Source organism: Salvia hispanica, chromosome 4 (assembly GCF_029641045.1).
Source record: "Salvia hispanica isolate PSC_SH4W2 chromosome 4, Shi_PSC_v1, whole genome shotgun sequence".
In the NCBI taxonomy this organism is placed as follows: Eukaryota; Viridiplantae; Streptophyta; class Magnoliopsida; order Lamiales; family Lamiaceae; genus Salvia; species Salvia hispanica.
The window spans coordinates 58,282,470-58,310,426 of record NC_142695.1 but is presented as its reverse complement, the minus strand read 5'-3'; the positions used below and the strand labels follow the sequence as shown (position 1 = coordinate 58,310,426).

The 27,957-nt window shown below is 35.9% G+C and overlaps 3 protein-coding genes and 2 pseudogenes across 4 annotated transcripts; 2 read left to right on the top strand and 3 right to left on the bottom strand.

The window, feature by feature from the left end:
* Nucleotides 1-1,745: 1,745 nt before the first annotated feature.
* Nucleotides 1,746-4,521, top strand: LOC125195590 (basic leucine zipper 61-like). Its single transcript, XM_089070197.1, has 5 exons — nucleotides 1,746-2,578; nucleotides 2,707-2,797; nucleotides 2,878-3,004; nucleotides 3,964-4,147; nucleotides 4,230-4,521. The coding sequence occupies exons 1-4, from the start codon at nucleotides 2,079-2,081 to the stop codon at nucleotides 4,110-4,112; spliced, it is 867 nt and encodes a 288-aa protein (XP_088926323.1). The 5' UTR covers nucleotides 1,746-2,078; the 3' UTR covers nucleotides 4,113-4,147; nucleotides 4,230-4,521.
* Nucleotides 4,522-9,215: 4,694 nt separating this feature from the next.
* Nucleotides 9,216-10,269, bottom strand: LOC148929718 (uncharacterized; annotated as a pseudogene).
* A 2,022-nt stretch (nucleotides 10,270-12,291) lies between these two features.
* LOC125194460 (uncharacterized) lies at nucleotides 12,292-15,149 on the bottom strand. The gene has a single exon (XM_048092685.2). The coding sequence runs from the start codon at nucleotides 15,036-15,038 to the stop codon at nucleotides 12,423-12,425; it is 2,616 nt and encodes an 871-aa protein (XP_047948642.2). The 5' UTR covers nucleotides 15,039-15,149; the 3' UTR covers nucleotides 12,292-12,422.
* A 981-nt stretch (nucleotides 15,150-16,130) lies between these two features.
* Nucleotides 16,131-17,371, top strand: PDCB5 (plasmodesmata callose-binding protein 5). The gene is made up of 3 exons (XM_048095237.2): nucleotides 16,131-16,665; nucleotides 16,746-16,773; nucleotides 17,102-17,371. Exons 1-3 carry the CDS (start codon nucleotides 16,311-16,313, stop codon nucleotides 17,238-17,240), a joined length of 522 nt encoding a protein of 173 aa, XP_047951194.2. The 5' UTR covers nucleotides 16,131-16,310; the 3' UTR covers nucleotides 17,241-17,371.
* A 1,774-nt stretch (nucleotides 17,372-19,145) lies between these two features.
* On the bottom strand, nucleotides 19,146-20,405 carry LOC125196783 (transcription factor TCP13-like; annotated as a pseudogene). Its single transcript, XR_016128677.1, has 2 exons — nucleotides 19,816-20,405; nucleotides 19,146-19,677 (listed from the first exon to the last, which is right to left on the bottom strand). The product of XR_016128677.1 is annotated as a transcription factor TCP13-like (transcript).
* Nucleotides 20,406-27,957: the final 7,552 nt, after the last annotated feature.

Below are 27,957 nucleotides of genomic sequence, written 5' to 3'. Positions count from 1 at the left end.
GCTGTGTTGTGTTTTTGTTCTTTTTTTTGTGATTAATTACTGGTTGTTATTGTTTTTTTTTTTAATTTTATTTGTGTCAAGATAATTTTATATATTCATGTATTTGACATTCTTTGTAATGGTATATTTTCTTATTTTTTAATATTGGATCCTAGGCTTTCTATAGGCATATAAAAAAATGAAGAGGATGGGGGAATATGAATAACAATTACTATGCTAATTGTATATTAACATAATCTTGACAATGCTCGTCATTTTTAATTTTGAATGAATTAGAAAGAAAATACCAGCTTGATATGATTTATTGACAAAATTACATGATTAAAATTCGTCACCCACGATGAAGTTACCTCTTTGGTACTACAATAAGAGAGCGTCCAATCCTCTTTTTTCTTTTTTTCTTTTTAAATGAGTATATTTAATTCGTTGGCATTTTTTGGGATTTCAACCAAACAAAATCAGATTAGAATCTTCAGAAGCAATAAGTAGTACGAAAACCATGTTGGGGTTCACTTTAGTAACAACCTTTGATATATAGTACTATAATGACTTAGATTTCATATCCCCCTGTCGTGATTGTCCAAATTTAGGACTAAATATATTCATTTTAGGGTAATTATTCTAAAAAAAATGTTGTATTAGTATGGTTGATAATCAATGGCAAATTCAATAAATGCACCTTGTGAGGATGGACAAAAAATCATCGATAAAGTCAAGATAGGATAAAGTTGAAGAGTCAATGCAAAAATCGTCACTTTAAAAGTTAGGACAGAGCTACCGCACTACCTGAAGTTAGCCGTTGTAGCTTCAGAAACTGAATGATTCCAACAAAAATAATGCTACAAATCAATTACTTAAATTATGTTAGGCGTTAAAACAAATTCTCATCTTATTCTCATAGATTGAGATAGAAACTACTATACGTTCAGTCATAATATGATCGAATAGCACTACTTAGAACGAAATTCGACTTAGAGACACAAGATTGATCCAACAGTGATGAATTTGAATGAAATGTTGATAGAAGATTGATCCAACGCCACCAAGAAAGGAAAGAAGATGATATGAACAAAGAGAGAATGTTGTCTGAAAATTAAATGTGTATGAAATTAGGAAGAGTGTAATAAGGGCTGGAGGGCACAACCACAAGGGCACGTGGTTTCTGATTCCCACTCAATTGTTTAGTTAATAAACAACTCTCACTCATACCGTTGGGATTCAACACCCCAACCCTACCCCCCTAAGCTGTTGATAGCTGTCCTAATCTTCTCCCCCCATGTGACCCCACTTCTATAGACAGTAAGAAATTCTTGTTTTTTTGATAAATTAATTTTAATACTTGTCTTGAAAGATTATAGAATTATAGAGTAGTGAATGTGATGATGATGTTTTTTAATTACACAAATGATTAAAATTAATTTTTCATAATTCTTTGGTTATTCGAACTTCTGACTTATTAGTTGGAAATGAGCTCTCTGATTCGTCAGTCATTACTTGTTACTGGTTTTTTTTTTTACTTTATCTATTAATAGTTGTTATACTTACTTTTTTACTCCCTCTGTCCCACATAAGATGTCACACTTGTGGGACGGCACGAGATTTTAGGAGGTTTTGTTTTGTGTGTTAAATGGAGAGAGAAAATATAATTTTTATATTCACGTGAGAGAGAACTTTTTCCAAAAAGGGAAATGTGACATCTTTTATGCGACAAACTGAAAAGGAAAGTGTGACATCTTTTGTGGGATGGGGGGAGTACTGTATTGATAGATTTCATGTCCAACTATATTTATATCACTCACATTTTACTATAAATCTAATATATAAACGTATATTTCATATTTCACTAACTTTTCTTTACAATTCTTATAACTCGTATCGAGTCAACCTGTGATATTTTACGGTGAACAGAGGGGGTATTAAAGAGATGGTTATTATGTCTATCTTCTTTTCTTGGAATATAGTAAATGTGATAGAAAATGAATTTTTCTTTCTTTTTTTGAATGTGGGACTTGTGTATATATAAGGCCATTCATGTTGACATGTTGTAGTTTGGTCCTAGCAAAAGAAAATTAGGCATCATGGCTCAATTACCTCCCAAAGTGCCTACCATCACTCCAAATTGGGGTGATTTCTCCCCCCATCAAAAGATGGAGGGCTTGTCCATCAACCACCACCACCACAGCAACAACAACAACAACCCGATGTGGGTCGACGAGTTCCTCGACTTCTCGCCGGCCCGCCGCGGGTCCCACAAGCGGTCGATGAGCGACTCGATCGCCTTCCTCGACGCCCCGATGGCGGAGGAGTGCCGCAGGTCGAACTCCTCCACCATCGGCATCGGCGCCGACGGGTTCGAGGGGCTCGACGACGACCAGCTCATGTCAATGTTCGACGACGACGGCGCCGGCGGCGCCGCCGCCGCGGGCCCCGCGTCGAACCCCTCGTCCCCGTCCGACGACGACCCGGCCCGGCCTCGGGTCCGCCCGAAGAGCGAGCCCGAGGAGGACGCCGACGGCCTATACGCCGCCGCCGCGGATAACTCCGGCGAGAGGATTGCCGATCCAAAGCGGATCAAAAGGTAAACTAATCATCATTTCCACACACACAAACACACACTGCCACGTATTATATATACTCCTATATGTATGTATAATGCATGTAATTAAAACTATGCTAAAATATGTCTAATTTTGAGCACAATTTCAGGATTTTGGCCAATCGGCAATCAGCACAAAGGTCAAGAGTGAGAAAATTGCAGTATATATCTGAGCTTGAGCGCAGCGTTACTTCACTTCAAGTGAGAATCAAACATTTATTTTTTTCTTGGTGTCTATAATTTGAATATATATATTTATTGAAATGGTGAATTTAATTTAGGCTGAAGTCTCAGTGTTATCACCACGAGTAGCTTATTTGGACCACCAACGCCTCGTACTAAATGTTGACAACAGTGTTCTTAAGCAAAGAATCGCAGCTTTAGCTCAAGATAAAGTTTTCAAAGATGGTAAGTTTCCTGTTTAATTAATTACTTTATTCATACAAATTGTTAGGAATTTTAAATTGTGATATAGATCATGATATCATGTCTTAATTATTTTCTCCATTCTCATCTCATTGATATCTACATTTTTGTGTTTCATTTTTGGATTAGTAGTATAAATTTATTATTCATATAGCTTACATTAGATAAATATGATTTTATTCAAAATGAAGTTTACTTTCATGAAATACTACTATTAATTTATAACTTCTATATATATATACCTAATCTACACTACTTTGTAACTATGTACAGTGACGGATCCAGAATATAATTTTTGATGTGGTAGAATCAAATCATTAAAAATTAAATGTAATGCTTCAATTGTAGCTTGTGGAGTAGAACCCTAATTCTTTTGCTATTTTGAATTGGGTGTCTCCCTTGTGGGAAAAATCATTAAAAATTAAGTGTAATTCTCCAATTGTGGTTCTTCACATGCATGTGGTATTAGAACCTCAACATGGGAGAATAATCCAATCTCCTTTCTTGGTCAATATTATTAATTACACAAATATAGATTTTTAAAAATACTAGTTATATAACAAGGTAGAAGAGGTAACCAAAAATAAATCCAGTAACTCTTTAGTCTTACTTTCTTTGCCAAGAAATAATTCAATAGCAATTTTTCTCTAGATTCCAAACTCTTGCAATAATTGGACTATTGATATACACATTTGTTAGTGGATAGATGCCTATAATAAATGTGACAGCACAAATCCCTCTGCACTTCTATCCACCAAAATACATTTCTTGATATTAGTAGTACATAAATTTAATTACACTTGGGAAGTAGTAGTAGTAGTATTTTACTTATTACATATTCATAATATGATTATACACTCACACCTATTTGAGTAGTTATTTCTTGTGATGCCCAATTCTAGTTATACTGAATTATTAATTTTTATTTTCCAAAAATGTAGCTCATCAAGAAGCATTGAAGAGGGAAATTGAGAGACTGAGGCAAATATATTACCAACAAAACATGAAGAATTTGGAGAATGACATAATTCCAAATTCACCATCAAGACTTGCTGATAATGCTGAGCAAGAACAACTAGCAGTCAACTGACATATATTTATGTCACACATTAATTAATTTCTAAGGTACATATATTTATGTCGCACATGTATGATAAACATAAACCCAATTTTGAAATAATTACAATTAATTTTATCTTTGATGCAGGATTCAAGCACTACCAAAAAAGAGGAGCCTTTGTGAACCGAAGAGTAATCAAGTTTACAAATAAAAAGCTCTTTATTTTTGTGGGCTTAGGAAAAATCTCTTTTCTTGGCTTAATTATTAGGGAGAAGAGTGTTTATTTGATTTAATTTCATTTTATTTTTATTTTTTTGGATTATCAGCCAATCATCAAATTTTATTCTTCAGAAGCATGTCAGTTTGTTGTAGATGATTAATTGGTGTATGTATAATGTGTGTATTATTTGTTGTCAGATTTAGTGGTCATTGGATGTCAGATTATGGTCCCTTTTCTTTTCTTTGTTTCTGTTATTTGTAATTCCCTATGTCTGATCTGATCTGTGCATTATTTAACATGTTTGTTCTTTTCAAGAAAAAGAAAAAGTAGCAATTACATTTGTAAATATTTATATTTTGACTGTAATTATCGATTTGGGACCTCTTTATTAGTGACCATTTTCCTTAATAATCAATTTGTGATATTAATGGACATTTTCTATCCATCTTGGTTGAGTAATTTGTTTGTAAATTTTGAAACTTCGGTAAATTTAAAATGTGTTTACTAATGATTTGAAGTACTACATCCCGATCTAAGCGAGACGTTTTATTTTCTCACATGTTTTGGAAAATGATTATAAATAGTTAAAGTATACTTAGTTTTATCTCTACTTTAACTATTTGTTTAAAAAATGAAACGTCTCACTTAGGCTGGGACGGAAGGAGTATTAATTTGATCTGATTTTGCAATCGTAGAGATTTTCGACGGATACTAATATTGGAGTGGCTTGTTGATTAACTAACGTGATTTAGTTGAACGAGATATACTCACCAAAACTACATCGTTTTCATCAAGTTATGTGAGTTTTAATATTTGTTGAAATCTTCGTCAATTGTAAAATTATACTAGTACCAAATCAATAGTTCAATAATTAAAACATGAATTTTAAATCTGGTAAGCAAATATTAAAATGTGATGCAACTTCATGCATATACAAACAAATGAAGACTTTGTTATCCATGTTACTTTTACTATTCTTAGGTGACTTTTTAGCCTGAATTTTGAAGTTCGTATGAGTCAAAATTTTCAGCCAATTGAAACAAACATAATACTTATCAAATTGATCATAATTTTCGATTAAATTCCAAACCATAACTCATCCTAGAAGAAATGTTCACATTAAAAAGTTAAACCAACAAGTAGTCCTAAACTATCCTAGATCAAAGGTGAGGAATAACAATCACTCAATTGGTAGAGTTTCTTCTGCAGCTTCACTCAATTGTTCCAGCGAAGTGAAGCCAATCTGGTTCGACTCGATTCCTTGAATGAAATTCCCCGTAAACCCTTCCCCATTTAGAGAATCACTGATAGAAGTCCATGAGTTCCATCCTAAAACCAATTGGTGATAGGAGGAGGGACCTATGAGACTTATATAGTGATTTCAGTTCTCTTTTTTAGGATGGAACCCATGAGACTTATATAGTGATTTCAGTTCTCTTTGTACACCGATGTGGGATAGTTGTAATATATTTTTTTAGTTTCAATTACCAACAATCACTGTTGAAAACATGATGAAAATCATCCCATTCTTCCTCCCCATCCATGTCTTCTTCTCCTTCTTCCCCATCTTCCTCTCCATCCATCTCTTCTTCTTCCTCCTCGTCTTTCCTATCCCCAAAGCCACCAAATTCCTCAGTGCTTTCGTTTTCTGCAGTACAACGCTGCAAGAAAAGCTCTCCCCGATCGTTCTTCCCATCCAACAGCCACTGCCCCCGCTCCAAGACAGAGATCTTGTTAGAATAATTGAGTGAACAATCACTTAAAGCTCTCTATGATGATTAACCGAGAACAACGGAGAAGGAGCACAAACTGTAAAGCGGAAGCGTACCTTGATCCATATCATATAGAACGGCGAATAGAACGGCCGAATTGCTTTGCAGCGGCTATGGATCTTCCAAACGATCAGAGACGTTCTTCGCGATAGTCTGCCGAGAGAATACAGAGATATCGAATGTTCTTCTGACGTCTGGGGACCATAACCCTAGCTTATATTTATATTAAATATAAACCCCTTTATTTTCTATTCGGTCCCTCATCAAATAGAAAATCCCATATGGTATCTTCACTTATTTCCATAACAAAATAAATACACTTTAGCCCAAACTTTAATCTTTAATGGATCACTTTAATTGGGCAACTGAAAGATAGCCATACACATTAAATTAGTCATGTGGAAGCCCAAAAATTCTAACAATCTCCCACTTGGGCAACACATGACACCAAATAAATGTGTACAAACCGAATGAGCGCTCAAAATGCTATCACATAGTGTATTTCCGAACAATCTCATTATCAACCATATCGACATAGGACTAAAGGGGCAGTCACCATATTTTTTCATGATTAAACCCATCAGTAATCACATATGCAAATATAATCAACAACAGATCAATTATGGAGTGTAGCATGGAAATTTCATGCAAGGTGATCATACATGCCTATTTCCAACTGGTCCTCCCAAAGTGAGATCACACTAAAACCAAATTACACAAGTAATGGACAAAACATAATACTTTATTTCTGCAGAAAATAACATGAGTTCTACAACATGTTTAAACACAATATAGAGCATTAACAAAATTAATTACTCCCACTAAACGGAAGTGTCCTCAAATGATAAAACACCCATATGGGCTACATGCCCATGAAAGACCTTAGGTTGTAGTCCCTTAGTAAGCGGATCTGCAATCATCAAATCCGTTCCTATATGCTCTATAGAAATTTGTCCACTCTGAACCCTTTCTTTTACAACTAGGAACTTTATCTCAATATGCTTTGACTTAGCAGAGCTCCTATTGTTGTTGGAGTACTGCACTGCAGAGTTATTGTTACAATACAACTTAAGTGGTCTTTCAACTCCTTGAATAATACGCAGCCCAGTGACAAAATTTCGCAACAGTAACCCATGACAAGATGCCTCATAACAAGCTACGAATTCTGCTGCCATGGTGGAAGGAGCCACAAGTGTCTGCTTAGCACTTCTCCACGATATGGCTCCTCCAGCCAGCAGAAATACATAACCCGAGGTGGATCTCCTACTATCTTGGCATCCAGCAAAATCAGAATCAGAATACCCAATGATCTCCAAATGATCTGATTTTCTGTATGTGAGCATGTAATCTTTTGTTCTCTGCAAATATCTCATAACCCGTTTTGCTGCTTTCCAATGATCCATTCCGGGGTTACTGAGATACCTTCCCAACATGTTAACAATAAAAGCCAAATCGGGTCTAGTACATACTTGGGCATACATGAGACTTCCAATAGCCGAAGCATATGGAAACTTTTGCATCTCATTAATCTCAAGACTTGTTCTAGGGCATTGAGCAAGACTAAACTTGTCTCCTTTAGCCACAGGGGTGTCTAGAGGCTTGCAGCCATGCATCTCAAACCTTTTTAGCACTTTTTCAATATATCCCTTTTGTGACAATCGTAGAATATCACGAGAGCGATCTCGGTGAATCTCGATCCCTAATACAAAAGAGGCTTCCCCAAGATCTTTCATCTCAAATTTCTTTGAGAGAAAATTCTTGGTATCGTGCAACATTTCCTTATCATTTGTGGCAATCAATATGTCATCGACATATAATACCAAGAAGATGCATCTGCTCCCACTGAACATGTGATACACACAATCATCAATAACATTCTTCTCGAAACCGAATGAGAGAACTGCTTCATGAAATTTATGGTACCATTGACGAGAGGCCTGCTTGAGCCCATAGATGGATTTCTTTAGTCTGCAAACCATTTTCTTTGGGTCTCCGACCACAAAACCTTCTGGTTGCTCCATATAAATCGTTTCCTCAAGTTCACCATTGAGAAACGCTGTCTTAACATCCATCTGATGCAGCTCAAGATTAAAATGTGCTACTAATGCCATGATTATTCTAAATGAGTCTTTCGAAGAAACCGGAGAGAAAGTCTCTTTATAATCAATACCTTCCTTCTGAGTAAAGCCTTTAGCTACAAGACGTGCCATATATTTATCCACATTACCTTTTGAATCTCTTTTGGTCTTAAAAATCCATTTGCAACCAATGGGTTTCACACCTTCAGGTAATGGGTAAATATCCCAAACGTCATTAAATAGCATTGACTTATATTCCTCATCTAAGGCTTGAGTCCACTTTTCAAACTGAGGATCCTTCATTGCTTGAGCAACAGTGACAGGGTCATTGTTTTTCAAACCAATATTATCCTCATTTTCAGTGAGAAAAACCACTCCTCACCATATCTTTAAGAGTTCTATTCGTCTTTCAGCTACACCATTCATGCTAGGCGACCCCGGCATAGTGTACTGAGGGACGATCCCACACTCTTCCAAATAGAGAGCAAAAGGTCCTTGACGTTGTTCACCTGAGCCGTCATTTCTGCCGTAGTATTCACCACCACGATCAGATTTGACTTTCTTAATGTTTTTGTTGAGTTGGAGCTCAACTTCAGCCTTGAATATTTTGAACTTGTCAATAGCATCAGACTTTTCATGAATTAAATATAGGTACCCATAACGAGAATAGTCGTCTATGAATGATATAAAATATTGTTGACCATTCCAAGAAGCCGAAGGGAATGGACCACAAATATCCGTATGTATTAATTCTAAGACGTCTGTAGCTCTATTGGCACCTAATTTCTTATGTTTGGTCTGTTTTCCTTTGATACATTGAACACACACATCAAGATCTGAAAAATTTAGTGTGTTTAATATACCATCTGACACAAGTCTCTCAATTCTTGATTTTGAGATATGACCTAAACGCTTGTGCCATAAGTTTGCCGAATTTTCATTATTTAATTTTCGCTTAGTCCCCTTTGATTCAACATGTAAGGCTTCTGAATATGAAGTAACAGAATCAAGCATGTAAAAATTGTCATATGCACTTAAAGAACCAGTGCCCATAATACCAGAATTATTTGAAAGAGTAAACTTATTATTCCCGAATGAACAAGAAAAACCAAATTTGTCCAATGCAGAAATAGAAACCAAATTCCGTCTAAATGACGGTACAATAAAAGTATCTTTCAAATCCAGAAAAATTCCAGTCTTTAACAACAATCTAAAATGCCCAATAGCTTCTACTTCCACCGACTTGCCATCTCCCACATAGATGTATCTTTCACCATCAGTTGGCTTTCGGCAGCTCAGACAGCCCTGCATTGATAAACTTATGTGAGTAGTAGCACCAGAATCTACCCACCAAATATCACTAGGGACTGAAGCTAGATTAACTTCAGAACAGACCAAAGCAAGAATCATACCTTTCTTAGCACGCCAGGCGGTGTACTTGGCACAATTCTTCTTCATATGATCAGACTTCCCACAGAAGTAGCAACCACTTTCCTTATGTTGCTTCTTTTGTGATGGTCCCTTGTCCACAGCAGCATTCTCAATAGGCTTTTAAGCCTTTTCCCTTATTGCTTGAGCTAGTAGCCAGTTGAGCAACCTCAACTCTGTCTTGCTTCAATCTCTCCTCTTCTTGTACACAGTATGAAATGAGCTCATTAAGAGACCACTTCTCCTTCTGACAGTTATAACTGACCTTAAATTGACTGAATTGTGTAGGAAGAGAGAGTAACACCAAATGCACAAGTAAGTCCTCAGGGACTTCAAGTTTGTGCGCCTTCAAGTTTGAAGCAATATGAGACATCTGCATGATGTACTCCCTTATGTTGCCCTTGCCCTTATACTTCATTGAGATCAAGTTTGCCAGAAGCGTACTTGTCTCGGACTTTTCGAATTTAGCAAAACGCTGCTCAATTTTGGCAAGGTATTCACTAGCATTAGCAATATCCTCAGAAGCCGTGCCCCGAAAGGCCTCTGGGATGCTGCGCTTGATGATCATAAGACTCACGCGATTCGAGCGTTCCCACCTCTCAAAGTCCCGCTTAAGATCAGCGGTACTTACATCCGTAAGAGGGGCGGGTTTCTCAGTCCTTAACGCGAGGTCAAGATCCATGCAGCCTAAAGTGATCAGAAGGGTTTCCTTCCAATCCTTGAAATTAGACCCATTCAACATAGGTATGTTTTGCACGTTGGTAGACACAGAAGCAGAAGACGTCATAACTACAGAGAAACAAAACCAAATTAACCGTCATGCTCACATCATAAATTTCAAATAAGAAGGTAACATCTCGAGGTACCGGCACAACATTTAAATCAAGTCTTTGGACAGTAATATAAACTTGTAAGTGGCAACCTCTTTGTAGTGATCAAACACTGACAATAAAATCATGTCAAGCAATGTCCACCTTTGGGCATCACACTACTTACACGATAAACCGGATAATTGTCACGTATTTACCACCACAGGTATGTGTGTACCTCGTGCCAAATAATGATCTTCCTTTGGGCCGACTAATATCCGCATTGAAAATACACACACACTTCACCGTCCTAATATTCGCAATAAGGAAGTCTAGACAAGAGAGGTTACTTTGGCAACGTCATGTTTCGACTAATCTATTTTGGATATTAGTAAAATACATAAAGGAACATGAGATGCACCAAAACAAATTTGAATTAAGAAACCTTAGTCGAACTCTCGAAAGAATTCTTAATTCCCATTTAGTTATTCAAATAATTGAGAAACCGAATCAAAAATTTCCTCAGAATCAGAAAATTATGAATTGAGAAATCAATTCATAAGCCAAAATATATGCATCACCATACTCATAATTAATATATAAATTACGGTAACAAAAAATATATCAACTATGGCAACATATAAACTACAATTATGGAATCCACCAAAATTCCAAATCAAAACCGTATCATTTGCGTGTGAAGCAATTTTCACAGAACCGCATACATGAATTATATTCATCAACAAGTTTTATTCCATATACATTAAATCAACAAGATTTCATTCCAGATGCATATTCAATTATCATCAATTCAACAACCCATATAAAACACGTATTGGAATGCGTGCAACAATATTGACAATTCAATATGCGTAAATGATAACAGAAATATTGCACTTGATCCATAATCAATTCATCAATCCATAATTAACGGCGGCCGTAAATATTTACATTGGAATAAAACCCTAATTTTCCTTTTCCCAATTCTCAGAGAATCATCAATAGAGTGGCTCTGATACCACTTGTTAGAATAATTGAGTGAACAATTACTTAAAGCTCTCTATGATGATTAACCGAGAACAACGGAGAAGGAGCACAAACTGTAAAGCGGAAGCGTACCTTGATCCATATCATATAGAACGGCGAATAGAACGGCCGAATTGCTTTGCAGCGGCTATGGATCTTCCAAACGATCAGAGACGTTCTTCGCGATAGTCTGCCGAGAGAATACAGAGATATCGAATGTTCTTCTGACGTCTGGGGACCATAACCCTAGCTTATATTTATATTAAATATAAACCCCTTTATTTTCTATTCGGTCCCTCATCAAATAGAAAATCCCATATGGTATCTTCACTTATTTCCATAACAAAATAAATACACTTTAGCTCAAACTTTAATCTTTAATGGATCACTTTAATTGGGCAACTGAAAGATAGCCATACACATTAAATTAGTCATGTGGAAGCCCAAAAATTCTAACAAGAGATTATCAATTGTGCATTAAAATTCGTGTCGTTTCAAAATACTTCCTCCGTCCCACAATAAGAATCCTATTTGGTGTGAGCACGAATTTTAAGAAATATATAGAAAAGTAGATTGAATAAGTTAATGGAATGTGGATTTTACTTACAATAAAAAAAAAATGTGAATGGAATAAGTCGGTGGAATGTAAGACATAGTGAGTAACATTGAATCAATAGTTCAATAATTAGCACATGGATTTAAAATCTGATAAGCACAAATTGAAATGTGATGCAAGTTTATGAACATAAAAACAAATGAAGACTTTGTTTTGTACTACTATTCATTTTACTTTTTTTACTATTCTTAGTGACTTTTTTAGCCTGAATTTTGAAGTTGGTATGAATCAAAATTTTCACCCAATTGAAACAGACATAATACTATAAAACTGATCATAATTTTCGATTAAACTCCAAAACATAACACATCCTAGAAGAAATGTTCACATTAAAAAGTTAAACCAGCAAGTAGTCCTAAACTTCTCCTAGATCAAAAGTGAGGAATAACAATCACTCAATTGGTAGAGTTTCTTCTGCAGCTTCAACAATTTTTTCATCTTTCCCTTCTTCACTTTGTGGAATTGCTATATCATCTTCAGCTTCAGCCATTTCTTCGTCCGCCTCCGTCTCTTGAGGAGGCCCGGGAACTTCTTCTGCCACCGCAACAGCTTCCTCAGGCTCCGCCACTGCAACAGCTTCCTTAGGTTCCTCCGCGGGTAGTTGAGTTTCAGGAGCTTCGTGCTCTCCCTCCTCGGCTTCTGGGATTTTTTTCTTCGAAGAATAGGAAGCAACGAGCTCTTTAGCATCTTCCTCGAGTCTGATCAACCTCCTATCGAAAAGATTGATCCTGTCGACAAATCCATCAAACCGGGCGCTGTATTCCTCTTCCACTTCCCTCGCCTTCTGTTCAACGATCAAGCAGTTCACCCTGAATTCCTCCTCCCTTTTCTTGCGCTGCCTCTCCATCTCCGCGGCAGTCAGCATCAGACCCCCGGGCCCAGCGTCCTTGTAAGTCGACTCCTCAGGAAGCTGCGCCCGTTCCTTGTATTCTGCAAACGACTTCTTGACTTCCTTCAACGCCTTCCTGTAACCGCTCAGCACACTCCCTATCAGGTACAGCTCGCGTTCGAGGCGATTGATTTCAAAATCCTTTTTCTGCATCTCTTCCACTCTGACCTTGTGAAGATGTTCAATCATAGCATCCCGTTTCTGTAACTCGTTCATCAGGATCTGTTGGTTCATCCCCGACTGCTCTGCAGCCTGTTCCCGTTCCTCGTACAGCATCCGAGCTCTCTGGGCCATTTGCTGGATTTGCTCCATGCACATTCCGAAATCTGCTGGCTCGTTGATCCTCAATCGCTTGCTGATGTCGTTGACACCGTGGTCATAGTCGTGCTCGATCACCCTCTTTCCCGAGTTGTTGAAGAACGACGGCGCGGAGGCTATATGCTGCTGCACATCAGCCCTAACATCCACTGTGGATGCATTAGGAAGGTGTTGCTCCAGCGAAGTGAAGCCAATCTGGTTCGACTCGATTCCTTGAATGAAATTCCCAGTAAACCCGTCCCCATCCAGAGAATCACTGTTGAAAACATGATGAAAATCATCCCCTTCTTCGTCGCCATCCATGTCTTCTTCCTCTTCTTCTTCCTCGTCTTCCTCCCCATCCATCTCTTCTTCTTCTTCCTCGTCTTTCCTACCCCCAAAACCACCAAATTCCTCAGTGCTTTCGTTTTCTGCAGTACAACGCTGCAAGAAAAGCTCCCCCCGATCGTTCTTCCCATCCAACAGCCACTCCCTCTGCTCTTGCTCTTGCTGTTGCTCTTGTTCATGCTCTTGCTCATGTTCGTGCACGTGTTCATGCTCATGTTCATGCTCGTGTTCGTGCTCGTGTTCGTGCTCATGCTTATCCCCTCCCTCCTCCGCATCACTTTCCTCGTATTTCTCAGCATCCATCATTTCGACCTCCTTCACTTCTTCTTCTTCCTCCTCCTCTTTCTCACTATCCTGTCCAAGCGTCAGCTTAGTGCTCGGCCCTTCCACGACCGAATCATCCCTCCCATCCCTGACGCTCTCAACAACATCACTCTCCTTCACAGTCACCTCATCACCCCTCCCATCCCCGACGCTCTCAACAACATCACTCTCCTTCACAGCCACCTCATCATCCCCATCATCCACAACCATAACCTCCGCAACCGAATCCCCTTCACCATTCCCGGGATCCTCCACCAAGAACACCTCCGGACGCTGATGCCTAATCAAGTACTGCAGATGCGACGCGTAGAAACAATCCCTCAACCCCCCCCCTTGCCTCAGCTCTTTCTCCACCATAAACCAAAGCATCCCCGCCCAATCCACCTTCTCCGGATGCCCATCCCGAATCGATTTCATCCAATTCATCACCTCGTTCGGCATCATCCACATATCCTCGTGCAAAAGCAACCAATCCTCCACAAACCCCACCACAAACCCCACCGCATCAGCTCCCCAATCCTCCCCATCCAAATCCACCTCCACATTCCCCTTATCCCTCTTCAGCCGCAGCGCCCGCGCCAAATCCGCCCGATTCACCTTCACACTCCACCCATTAACGCAGCTACTCCGCGATTTAGGGTTGTAATTCGCGATCAGCTCCGCAATTAAGTCAACCCTAACAGTCCTATCGAATTCAATTTGGGCAAAATCCAAAAGCCCTAACTTCTTCAAAACCCTATCGTGAACGCCGAAATCGATGATTTTGGTAGGGATAAAGGGGACGGGTCTCAAATTCGACCTCAAATTCTGCAATTTCTCATTAATCACTTGCAATCTCCTAGCGTTGGGTTTCCCCTTACCTTTGGCCTTACCCTTCTTCCGCTTGAAGCTTCCTCGCCGGGCGGCGGGGGACACGAGGGCGGAGGACACGTGGAGGTCAGCAATTGGGGGCTCAATGCGGAGATCCATCGATGAATCGGCTTCTTCGCCCTCGTCGTCGTCGTCTTCCTCTTCTCCGGCGCTGTGATCCTCGGTTGGATCGGGGACGGAAACCGCCGGGTCGGGTTGAATTGGGGTTTCTTCTTCTCCGGATACGGCGTCGGATTGAAGGGGGTTTTGCTGCGGTGGGGAGGGAGAGCGATCTGACATGGCTATGGCTTCTCTCTCACTCTCCGCCGTCTCTCCGCCGTATCGAGTGAGCTTTCGATTTTGGGGAAGAATTGTAAGAATTTTGGGGGTTTTCTCTAACTTTTATTTCTATTTTTGAAAATTTTGGGTTTAATATGGAAATTAAAGTAATATTTGAAAATGGAAATTATGTATTCTGCATATAATATTATTGAATATTTTTGGTAAATGAAAATTTACATATTTACAAAATATTACCAAACTTTGATATTTTATGTTTTGTGTAGCAACAAATATGAATTTTATTAATCTATGCATACAATTTAAATAACGATTCACAAAATGGATATTTATTTATTTGGCTTTAATTCATTAGAATTTGGTCATATAAAATAAGAGGCTATTTGATTGGTGAAATAATAATTACTATGAATTACTTATGTCTCATAAATATAACACGTTTTTCGGATATGGATTTTTATAATATGTAGATAAAAGTGTAAATGATTGCTAAAATTAGCTCATATTTATTGTAGGAGGATTGTGTTCAATTGTACGTTAGATAATTGTGCGGATCATGTTTGTTTTTCATATTGATGACTTGATCAAACAAAGAGTATAAAAGCATTCGCAATAAAAAAAAGGCATATGGACTCGTTGTTAGAGCACGATGACTGCGAGCGAATCCTCTAGTCCATTGACTTGCACGCATATGTGGTCAACATGTTACTATCCTCATCGATAAAGTGATGCGTGTCGTGCACCATTTTAACAATTATTTTAACAATTATTTTTAGAAAAAAGCAATTTTATGAAGAAAAAAATTGCGATCCTTGTTGGCAACCACATTTCCTTGTTTTTTTTTAAAATATTACACTCGTCTTATAAATATTTTATTTTCGATCGTGCCGAGTTATTTGAGTCATCTTTTTCATTGCTACAAACAAAATATTTATTTTCTCTTTTATAACCTATTTATTAAAATTTATTTTATCTCCATTTAAATTATTAAATATATAAATTTCTTAAATTCTAAAAGATGGGATTGGATCAAATCAAAAAGCAAACAACTAGCAACGAATATCTTATTCTAAAAGAGGCAAAAAGAAAATAAAAAGAATCTCTCGATTCTTCAGAATTATTGCGACAGTAGTATGCTTACCAGCAAAATCTCCGCTAGTTTTCTTCTCGAGATAAACTCAATTCACACTCAAACAACCTTAAAATCTCCTCAAATTCCTCTCACGCCATGTTTGCTCTTCCCTTCCTTCTTCTCTCCTCCCAAAACCATTGATGAATTCGCAAATTCGCTCTCAAATGGACTCCGGAGTTGCTCTCCTTTTCGCCCTATTCTCGCTCCTCTCCGCCGCCGCCGCCGCCCAGGGCGGCGGCGGAGGGGCGGCGCGGGAGCTCTGGTGCGTGGCGAAGAACAATGCCGAGGACGCCGCGCTGCAATCGGCGCTGGATTGGACGTGCGGGCCGGGCGGCGCCGATTGCGGGCCAATTCAAAACGGCGGGCCCTGCTACGACGCGGCCGATCTCCAGAAAACGGCGTCGTTCGCCTTCAATGATTACTTCCTCAAGCACGGCCCCTCGGAGGAGACCTGCAATTTCGCCAACACCGCTGCTATCACCGATTTGAACCCTAGTGAGCTGTTAAAGATTGGATCTTTACTGTTGTTGGAGTGAAATTGGGGCTGAATTTGTGTTTTTTTGATTCGATTGCAGGCCATGGTAGCTGCAAATTTCCATCCAGGTGAGTGATCTTGATGGATCTTACTGAGATGTGTTGGATTTTTGAATTTAATTGAGAAAATGGTGGTTAGTGAGGTTAAAAGATTTGATTTTTCGGATGTTACGAAAAGGAATACGGATCGATTAAATTGGGACGGAGGGAGTGTTCGGAAATGTAAATGCTAAGATGTAGGTGGTTTGTGAGTGTTAGTTTGATCTGATATTGTGAAAAAAAACTGAATTTGGAGCTATGAATTTGAAATGTAGGTGAAGTGGTGAATCTTAGGTTTCAGTTAAGTTGGATTCTGGTTTTGGAATCGTTACCATTGTTTGTGTATATATCCTTGCAGTTTAAGTGCGGGCAACGGTAACTTTAGTGGGGCGGTCGGTGTGGATTCAGGTGGCGTGGATCCGAGTAGCGCTAGTGCAATCGCTCGGTTGAGATCACTTGTGAATTTTATGTTGTTTGCAGTTCCACTTGTATTATGATTATTTGAGGCCACAATTTTTTGATGCAACGGCAAAAGCAAAATGCGTTTGTTGAGGCGATGTAATGGAGTGATGATTAATGGTTTGATGAGTTAAAGGTTGAAGCTTGGTAAATGCTAAGCTCGGATCTATTGTTGTTGTGAAATATCGAGCTTTTTCTTGCTGCGTTTGATCGTATTGGTGAAGTTGTGATTTTGTGATGATTTTTGTCTCTGTTTCTTAGTTGACTGTGTAAAGATGTTTGTGCGTTGGACGCGGTCTTGAAGTAACGAATGTGGTAGATTCGAATACCTTGCATTTAGAACTTAACTTTCATGTTCCTCTGTTAGAGTTAGAGTTAGAGTTAGAGTCGAGCTGCATTTTGAGAATGTCGAAAACTGCTGCGTGCATTAATCTTGATGAGACGAGACTATACTCGTTGAAAGCACTGTTCAAGAATCGCTTGCATTACGTTGTTTAGTGCCTTTGTTAGTGCCTCATGGCTATGTACGCTCACCTTTTGCTTCGTTTTGGGAGTAGATTTTTCTCTGTTTATTTGATCAAATGTTGTCATGAAACTCTCCATTGTTCTTATTTACTAGTCTGGTAAAGAAGCTCATAGGTGACTACTGACTACTGAGTATGTTATGTTGATATATGCTCTTGTCTACCCGTTCTTGGTGCTGTTCGAACGGTGTGCACAGGCGTTTCTCGGGGGAGTGAGATGGCCCGTGTTTAAGGTAACTCTTCTGGTCGTCGTTGTAGCGTGAGCTTGCTAAGAACGTTGTTGCTACGCCTAATGTAAATTCTGCAATCTTCCACTTGAGCTAGCAATGAGTATTAGTTATATTTATGTTTGGACAAATTTCCGGTAAAACTTTGAATTTTTACAAAATTCTGGTCTATAATGCAATTTTAGCAATCACACGTAAAAATTTAAAAATCATAAATTTTAGGAATTATTAATCATGACAACCGAACGCCACCTTTGTAAATGTTGTTGATTTGGCGCACAAGCGTTTCATATTTTGATGTGGTTTAGTTATTTTCTAAATATGCTGAGAAAAATGATAAAATTAATAGGCGGTTTCGTTCTCATTGAATTTTTTGGATGTTGCCATAAATATAATTTCACCCAAAATAGACCATTTAGAAAACTTGAGAAAAAAATGTTAAAATTCATGATTTTAAAGTCAAGAAACAATCAATATTCATGTTCTACAACTTATATACTATGATGATTACAACTATATTTATAGCCAAATAATCTTAATTTCCTAACTAGCACATGGAAAACAACAATACATTTCAAAGAGACCATTTTTAGAATAGATAACTTGAAACTTTTATCATACTAGTAAAACATTAAATGCTTATACCATAATGGGAAATTAGTGCACGTTTGCGATTTACTTAATTGGGTTTAAAACATATTTTTTTAAATCTTAGTTTAGTTTATTGAAAACAAAACCTTATTGAATTCGTCCATGATTATATGATATTTATTCTATTGTAGGAGGAAGGTTTTGAGGCATAAGCTATGATTAGCTCTTCATAATATTGTCTCGAGATTAAGTATATAACGTATCAATCTAATTAATCGAACTACGTTCATAAGACTCAATAATCTATTAAACCGAATCACCAACACAAATGTTTGTAATCAAAACTATTGATCATGTGATTGCCATTGGAAGATATATTATGCACAACTATTATTAACTCTAGATCTTCAATACATATCTTATGTGCACAACCATCTTTGAATATTATATAAAAATTATTATTTATGAAAGCTTGACTTCTCTTCATTTACCAATAATGAATGAATAAAATGTACTAATAAATACAATTAATACAATATTATCCAATTTATAATTAATACATTAATAATATTAATTGTTAAGATATTAAAAACAACAAAAGTAATGAAAGTAACAACTCAGAAGCAAGATTCTTACTAGAAAACATTTCAGTTGTTCAATCATTATGCATCTAGAAATCAAATCTAACAAATGTCAATAAAATTATTAGCAGAAATCAAAGGAAAAAAAAAGTAAAAAAGCTTTAAATGAACATGAAAATTCTTCATCCATTTTTTTTACCTTTTTTATTAGAGCACAAGAACTGATTAAGGCTCAGATTGATTGATGATCCTCTTCCTCTCCGCAAATCCGAGCCGGAACACGAAATCCGAGCTTGAAAGCGCCACGAGGCGGAAGTTGTGGATGACTTTGATCGTGATCGGGGCGAATCCCTGAAATCAACGGCCTCTGATTCCACAGATTCGCCCCCGTGTTGGACTGAAGTAGTTCCCTTTGATCTTGCGCGAAAACTGCGCCGCCGCCGTCGATTCTACTGAAATTCCCGTGCAGCGGGACATCGAAATTCTCTCGGTTTCCGGCCTGGAGCTTCTGGAGAGAGAACGAGAATCCCTGAGAAGGATCACTGTCGAAACCTGCAAAAGTATTTTGAAATAAGGACTTCATAGTGGTCATGACATCGGCCTCGCCTGCGGCCACAGTCATAAAAGGCGAGGCCGAATTATTATTGTTGTTGTTGTAGTTGTTGGTGGTATGATGAAAATCATATTCACCAACAACTTGAGACTGATGCTCCAGCGGCGCCAGGTCGCTGGAGCTAGGGTTTGACTCGCCGTCCCAGACGGACGCGGGCGGCAGATCGAGCCCGTCGATGGCCGCCCTGGCCTTCTTGATGAGCCAGTCCACGGCCTTGCTCGGCCGGTCTTAGCCGAGCCGGTCCTGGACGTCGTAGAACCCGATCGCCGTGTGCGCCGAGAGGCGCACGCGGCGATCCCTCGGCCCCCGGGCGGTGTGGACCTTGCTGTGGCGGTCCTTCCGCCCGGCGGCGCAGGGAACCCGGCCGCCGCCGCCGCCGCCGTCGATCGGCACAATCTCGCCTTTCATAGATCCGGTTCTTGACTCCGGCTCATGGAGATTGTGTGGCTATAAAAAGAGGTGAATGAATATGATCTTTAATTAGATTAAATGAAAAGCTGAGAACACACGCAGCCTAATTCTTTGCAGAATATAGGCTGCCGACTGCAAAAGAATCTTCTGCCGGCGGCGGCGGTGGGATTGCTGAAAAAGTTGCAGAAGCAGCTGGGATTGAATTTAAAGAGAAGAAAATGAAAATTGAAGAAGGTTTTGAGAAATGAATCGAACAGTAGGGGTTAACAGAAGCTACTATACTCTACATTTCACACTAATGTGCTTTTATTAAGATAATTATATAAAAAAATAATTTAATATAGGAATAATAATTATTTGAATCACAAAGTTTGATCAAAATATGATTAATTCTATCAACTTTGAAATATAAAAATAAAATAGAAAATCAAATTATTAAGTACTCACTTTATCCCACTCGAGATATTCACATTTCTGAGTGGCACGGGATTTTAAAAAGAGTTGTTCGCTAGAGTAAATAAGAGAAAATATAGTTGAATATTTTAAAGAGAAAGAGATTTATTTTCAAACATAGAACGTGAACATTTTGAGTCGGATAAACTGAAAAAAAAAAGTGAATATCTTGAATTGGACGGAGAGAGTAGTAATTTTTCTCAATATTTCTTTCGTCGTACAAATCAAAATGGAACATTATAAAAAGAAATTGTTCTGTATACGAATAAAATTATTAAGAAAAATTGAAATTCATATTTTAATATTCTGTTTTCAAATATGACGAGATTATTTATAATTTAATCAAAATTACTCTGTGTTTGTGTGTGTAGAGAGTAGGTGTTTTTAAATAAAAGGAAGGTGATGATATTTTATTATCTTTAGGATCTTTTTATTTCTTTATGAGTATTTTTGGGCTTTTATTCATCTTTAATTTTTGTGTTGGTATATGTGTCATTTTCATTTCGTGGAGGGTCCTCCACTCCTTTCACTTTACCAAGCTTGATGGAGATCCCACAAGCACTCCTCTCTTTCTCACTTATCAAAGTAATTGCAATATTCCTATAAGGCTATAACTATATCTTTAATATGAAAAAAAAAACTTATATTATTCTACCTATAAAAAGTGTGATCTTTTTACCATATACATATATTTATATAGAGTGTGTGTTTTCATTTATGACATAGTTTTTTTTATAATATACTAGTATATAGTACTAGTACTCCTATATTGCAATATTTATAGAAAGATTCATTTCTTAATATTATTTTTTAGTGTATCCAAAAACTACTAAGCGTCCGTCCCAGAGTTGAGATATTTTTATGGACTGAAAGATTAAGGAATAATTTTATAATGAATAAAATGAAGAGAAAATATTAATTAATAAATAAAATAAATATTTGGAGAAAGAATAAAATAATATAAATTAAACAAATTAAATGTGTTAATTTTATCATAAAAAATTGACTTAACTATAGTGTAACAATCAAACTATATGGACGTACAAGATTATTTCTCCACTTAAATTATACTCCCACTAATTTTTTTTCTTAAAATTCGTGTCTTCCTTTGCATCACACTCTTTTTAATTTTTATTCCCTGTCATATTCCTTTCATATCAGCATTAATACTAAAAAAATGAAGATTTAAGTTATTTATGTGATTCTACAAAAGAAAAAGTTATTTATGTGATTAGATCCTTTTTTTTTCAATTCAAGGACGTGGCATTCAATTAGTTGCTCACATCTCATTAAATTTTCTCATTAAATTTTCTATTTTCACATTGTACTGTATATTCATAAATATGGAGTACTCTTTTTTCATAGTACATTCATAAATCATAAATATATCTACAAGTGGATACGCAATTGTTGCCAATATATAGCTATCTAGTATGCATATATTACATATGTTTCAAAATAATTTATAGGTTCTAATTTTTTGCCACATGCATCTTAATTATTTTTTGAGGAACTAGCCTCATGCATGCATAATTAAGTTTAGCATGTGTTAATTTTAATGAATCTTGCACGGAAAAGCACAAATTATTGCGTGATTATTCTCGAATAGTTATGACCCCAAACAATAATGTATGTCAAAATCATTGAGCATTCAAAATTAAAGCACGTTATAAAAGTGCTTATGAAACTGAGTAATACACCATAATATGAAATTTTATATAGTAGACGCGATTGAAATCTAGTAGCATCGTAATCAATGCCGATAAAAAAATGAAACTTAAGGGTCAGGAGATCGTTGTTGGCATCGAAAGACAGAGGTAGTATGACAACTTCCAGTCTTTCACTAACAATGAATATCAAATAAAAAATGGAAGTGAACCTTAACTTTTAATGTAGGCGACACTGTCTAGCATTTCAAGGCCTGCGGCAATAATTGCGAAAATGCATGGTTGTGGAAGGAGATTTCAAATTTTCTAGAGTTATCTTAACAATATTAAACAATATTATGTTAAAAGTAATTCTTTTGAAATGACTTATTTATTTAATTAGTTATATTTGAGAATCAAGAATTTGTTCCATATTGGACCTTAATTCTATGGCTATAACTCACATCAACTCTAAAATTAAAAAAATAAAACTTCAAAATATAGAAAAACAAGCAAATGATAGCAAAAGGAAAGAAACTCGCAACGATAAAATTAAATCAATAAAATTGAATATTAATTAATTCGGTTGCAGTCGCCTAACTAATTAATTTACTATACTAATTAAGTTGAGTGTACAGTTGTTTTTATTGTTGTTATGATAATTAATTTGTACACATTTACTTTTCCTGACCTGCCGTGAAATTGAGATATTAAGATTTGAGTATTGTTAATTAATACTAGTCTTTATCATCTTCTCATTTTTGTTTTGCCAATAAATGGTAATTCACTTAATTCTAAAACAAATGGATCTTTATTAATAGTAGTAGTGTTACTATTTTAGCTTTAACCATTAAATAACACTTTCTTATATTTTGTGTATTAAAATAATTCAAATAATGTGGAACGGATGGACTAATGTTTCAAAACATAACTAAAAATAACAATGAAAAAAAAAAACAATAAAAACATAAGAAAAAACATTTGAGGGAAATCAAAATTTGTTGTTATGATCGAGATAAAAATATGTTTTTCGTACTCCTATCCTTTGAAAGATATCGATCTTATATTCTTATTATGTGTTCTTTTTATACATAAAATAAGTTTAAAATTGAAATTAATAAAATAAAATTTGAACGAAGAAAAATCGAATTATATCTTCTAAATAACAAGCCCAATAATTGATAGTAGGCCCACAAATTTGTGCTTACAAAGCCTTTTCACAACACTTCTTTTTGATTTATAGCCCACAATACTTAAAACAAATGATATGCTAATAAACAAAAATAAATATTTAATTCTTTTCCAACTCTTCCAATAATCTTTTATTATTGTTTCTTTTCTCATAGTCCATTCTATGTATTGGGCGACGCCGATAACGGCATCATTATTTATTTATTAACCATTTTATAGATAGATACAATGATACATGTCTTTATTCTTTTCCCATTTTAGTTATTTTATGTAAATTAGTAGGCTCCATATTACTACTCAAATTCAAGAAAACAACAGTACACATATAAAAAATTGTAAAACACTAACAAATATAATAATTACATCATAACCTAGAAATAAACACATGCAAAAACGAGTTTTAAATGTATCTTCATTTTTTTCCTTTGAATCATATGTCTCAATCCACATAAAATAACAATAACATATTCTACACATTATTTCTTTAAACGAAACAAGACACACATTCACACCAAAGCACTTCAAATAAATAACAAATCTAATCAACGCAACTCTTCATAATAATAACTAAAGTTACTAAATGGATACATATAGAATCTAGATTAAATATTAATAAATTCAAGATTCCAATTAATAACTTAATTACTAAATTCAGTTTCCTCCACTCAAAAAATTAAATTTCCCCCCACACTCAATAAATTTTGCATCCTAATATCCCTTCATCATACCAAACCATTAAATTTTTTTCCAAACTTAATTCAAAATTCTCAATCCCAACCATTTTTTTCAAAATTCCCTCTAATTAACAATCCTTATAAAATCCCCACACTCATTTCCTCATCACAATCACAAATAATCATCAATGGAGGCAAAGACCATTTCTGTCTTGGAGCATGACACAATCAAGGAGAACATCCCGCCATTTTCGACGTCGAAAAAGCCCGGCCCTAGTGAGGAAAAGGGCAAACCCACCTTCGCGAAGAGGAAATGGAGAAGAAAGCCTTTGAGAGATGTGACTAATTTTTATAGAGAAGCTGAATTTAGGGGATTGAATTTTACAATGGCTTCCCATGTTTTAGCCTCTGTTTTTTCGAGTAGTCGAAAACGAAAGCTTGTTGATGATGGTGAAGAGCAAAGGCCTTCTTGCTCCAAGATTTTGAGAAGAGAGTATAGATAGATTAGTATGGTATAGAACTATAGATAGGGGGAGATTAACTTAGTTAGATAATCATGTTTTAGACTTCAATTCTTGTTTAGAATGACATCCAAATGATATTTTTTTAATTGTGTAATCATGGCATGAAACCTTTTTTTTCAATGATAATTTTCCTTTTCAATTCATAATAGTTATGTAAAGAATGGGTTACACAAGTTAGTTATGCAAATTTTCCATAACGATTGAATGCAAGAAGCCACCAACGATCTATGATTTTTGCAACATTAAATTAAATGACCACTTCAATTTGAACATAAAATATCATACTTCAAATATCAACTACTACCTTCCTACCTTCGTCCCACAAGAATATGCACTATTTCCTTTTTAGTCCGTCCCACAAGTATATGCACTTTCGAATTGTGGAAAATCTTGACGTGAGACTCATTCTCCACTAACAATATTTAAAATAATTTTTCTCTCTACCTCAATCTTATTTTTCCAATTTTGCATTAAAACTCGTGTTGAACCCAAAGTGCATATTCTTTAAGAATGGAGGGAGTACTAATAATATAGGTCAACACACGTATAATTGTTTCATCCATATTTTTTATACTAGTATACTCATTGTCACTTATAACATGGAATTGAAAACAATACTATTACTTTTATAAAATGAATAAATTTTTGTTTCACTTTTCCTTTTTCTAAAATGGGAAATTTTTCTCTTCATTTTGTGACCAATCATTCCAAAATTTACTCCTCAAATAAGTAAAAAATCTATTGTATTTTTTAAAAAATAAATAACTAAATTGCGCTTTTATACCAACAAATCTATTATATATTTCATCTATTTCAAACTAAATCTAGTCATGAAAGTATCTGAAATAAATGTACTACATAAATTGAATTTCCAAAATAAGTAACAAAATTATTAAATTCAACATCGAATAGGCGCCATCGCAGCGTTACATAAAGTCGCCACCCGCCATTTTCCATTTCAAGATTCCAATTAATAATTTAATTACTAAATCCACTTCCCTCCACTCCAAATATTTCAAATTTTCTTCCCAAACTCAAATTATTTCCCAAACCAAACCCCCAAATTGTAAAATAAAAAATCCCTCCATCAACCCAAAAATTTCCCATTTTCATTCACAAACAATTTCTTTCAAACTTCCCTCCAAATTATAACTCATCCCTATAAAAAAACTCCAACCAATTCACAACCATCACCACCTCCACCACAATTATTCAAACCAATGGAGGTGAAGAACATCCACAACAAGGAGAATATCCCACCGTTTTCGACGTCTAAAAAGCCCGGCCCGAATGAGGAAAAGGGCAATCCTACCTTGGCGAAGACGAAATGGAGAAGAAGGCCTTTGAGGGATGTCACTAATTTTTATAGAGAAGCTGAATCGAGGCGATTGGATTCGAAGATGGATTCTCCTGTTATAGGCTCTGTTTTTTCGAGTAGTCGGAAACGGAAGCTTGGTGATGATGGTGAGGAGCAGAGGACTTGCTCCAAGATTTTGAGAAGAGAGTTTAGATAGATAAAATAGAGAGATAATTAGATTAAATTAGATAGATTATCATAAATAATTATATGTGATGTGAATTCTTGTTTTTCTCTTAGAAAAAAGAATTATTTTAATTTCTTGTAGAAGTACTACATTTTTTAATTCAGCCTATAAAGAGACAACTGTAAGAAAGGAGAAAACCAAACAATAGAATTCAAAATTGATAAATTCATTCTACCTACTATGTCTTCAACATGTTATTATGAGTACAACATTTCAAAGTAAGTAAGTAACATTTTTTTCCTTTTGCCAAAAATAATATTTTAATCTTTCTTATTTTATTTTCCTACCTTCAATATATTAATTTATTTACAGTTTTGACCACCCGATCCAACACTTTACATAGTTAAAGAGTAAGTACATTTTAATTATTGCTAATCAGGTACGGATCCTTGAAGTGAAATTCGTGGGGTCAAGGCGGCTGCCACTAACATAGAAGTCCAAATGTCAGAATTAGTAAAGTTTTCTAGCCTTTATGGATCAGTGGTGGGTCGAGTTGACTAGCCGACCATACCTGGATTCGCGATTGCTGTCAACACTACCTTTAAGATATGACATTTTCTCTACCCACATTATTATTACTAAAATGCTTGTTGCATCTCATTAAGCCTATTTTTAAGGTACAACATAAATGTATTTCAACATGATTTTATTTTTATTTTGGTGGAATCTGATGAATGAAGAATCTTATTGTTAGATGATTAGAATATAGTGGTGCTTGCGTTTTGGAATATGCCATGGGACGTCTTCTCGTGATGATGGACAATCCACAACCCAAAAGGCCCTAAATTCTAACTTATGACACAAACATCACTACTCACACCACCCATAGTTTCCCTTTAGAGAATGAATCTTTTATTTTCATTCTTTTTATTAATACTTAACAACAAATCTACGTGACCAAATTTTGTACAATAAAAAACTAGTTTATTTAAAAAAAAATAGATTTATTTATGCATTTAATTAAAGTATATGAATGCATATATAGTACATGAAAAGTGCATAATATTGTAGTCATATATTTATAATGTGTATAATTTTTTTAATTTTTTAGAACCATAAATGTAATTAGTGCATACTTTAATTTAAAATCTAAAAACAATAGAAAAAAATTTTAAATATAAAAACAAAAAATGAAGTTAAAGGCTAATAGGTCTTTTTAACTTATCCACTTACTAACATTTATTATTTTAATATATTACATCAAATTATTAATATAACCTTATTTTAGTTGTACAAAATTTGGTTGTTTATCATCACTCCTTACTTAATAGTGTCAATCATGATATTTTTGATAAAAACGAAAAACTCGAACCAAAAAAGACAAGCAAGAGTCTAAAACAAGCGTAGAAGCCACACAGCAAATGACAAGACAACAAACACAGAGATCAATCAATGAACCTGCAACCAACTATTCCCTCCGTCCCCCATTAAGAGTCACACTTTTCCATTTTGGTCCGTTCCCAATTAAGAGTCACACTTCATTTTTATCATAAATAATAAGTAGGTCTCACATTCTACTAACTCAATTCACTAACATTTTATTATAAAACCAATATAAAAAAATGAGTCTCACATTCCACTAACTTTTTCAACCAACTTTTCTTTACATTTCTTAAAACTCGTGCCCGGTCAGAGAGTGACTCATAATAGGGGACGGAGGGAGTATTAATATCCATTGCGATACAATTCGATTTTTTAATAAAATATTCATCTCACGTTATCGGATGACGGAATTCGACATTCAACTGATAAATATGTTGTTAGTTCAAAAGGATT

What these genes read in the sequence shown, in the direction of transcription:
- LOC125194460 (XM_048092685.2), bottom strand. Translation starts at nt 15,038, where the DNA reads ATGTCAGATCGCTCTCCCTCCCCACCGCAGCAAAACCCCCTTCAATCC.
- PDCB5 (XM_048095237.2), top strand. Translation starts at nt 16,311, where the DNA reads ATGAATTCGCAAATTCGCTCTCAAATGGACTCCGGAGTTGCTCTCCTT. An exon ending in TATCACCGATTTGAACCCTA is followed by an intron (nt 16,666 to 16,745) that starts GTGAGCTGTTAA and finishes ATTCGATTGCAG; the next exon opens with GCCATGGTAGCTGCAAATTT. An exon ending in AGCTGCAAATTTCCATCCAG is followed by an intron (nt 16,774 to 17,101) that starts GTGAGTGATCTT and finishes ATATCCTTGCAG; the next exon opens with TTTAAGTGCGGGCAACGGTA.
- LOC125195590 (XM_089070197.1), top strand. Translation starts at nt 2,079, where the DNA reads ATGGCTCAATTACCTCCCAAAGTGCCTACCATCACTCCAAATTGGGGT. An exon ending in GATCCAAAGCGGATCAAAAG is followed by an intron (nt 2,579 to 2,706) that starts GTAAACTAATCA and finishes GCACAATTTCAG; the next exon opens with GATTTTGGCCAATCGGCAAT. An exon ending in GCAGCGTTACTTCACTTCAA is followed by an intron (nt 2,798 to 2,877) that starts GTGAGAATCAAA and finishes AATTTAATTTAG; the next exon opens with GCTGAAGTCTCAGTGTTATC.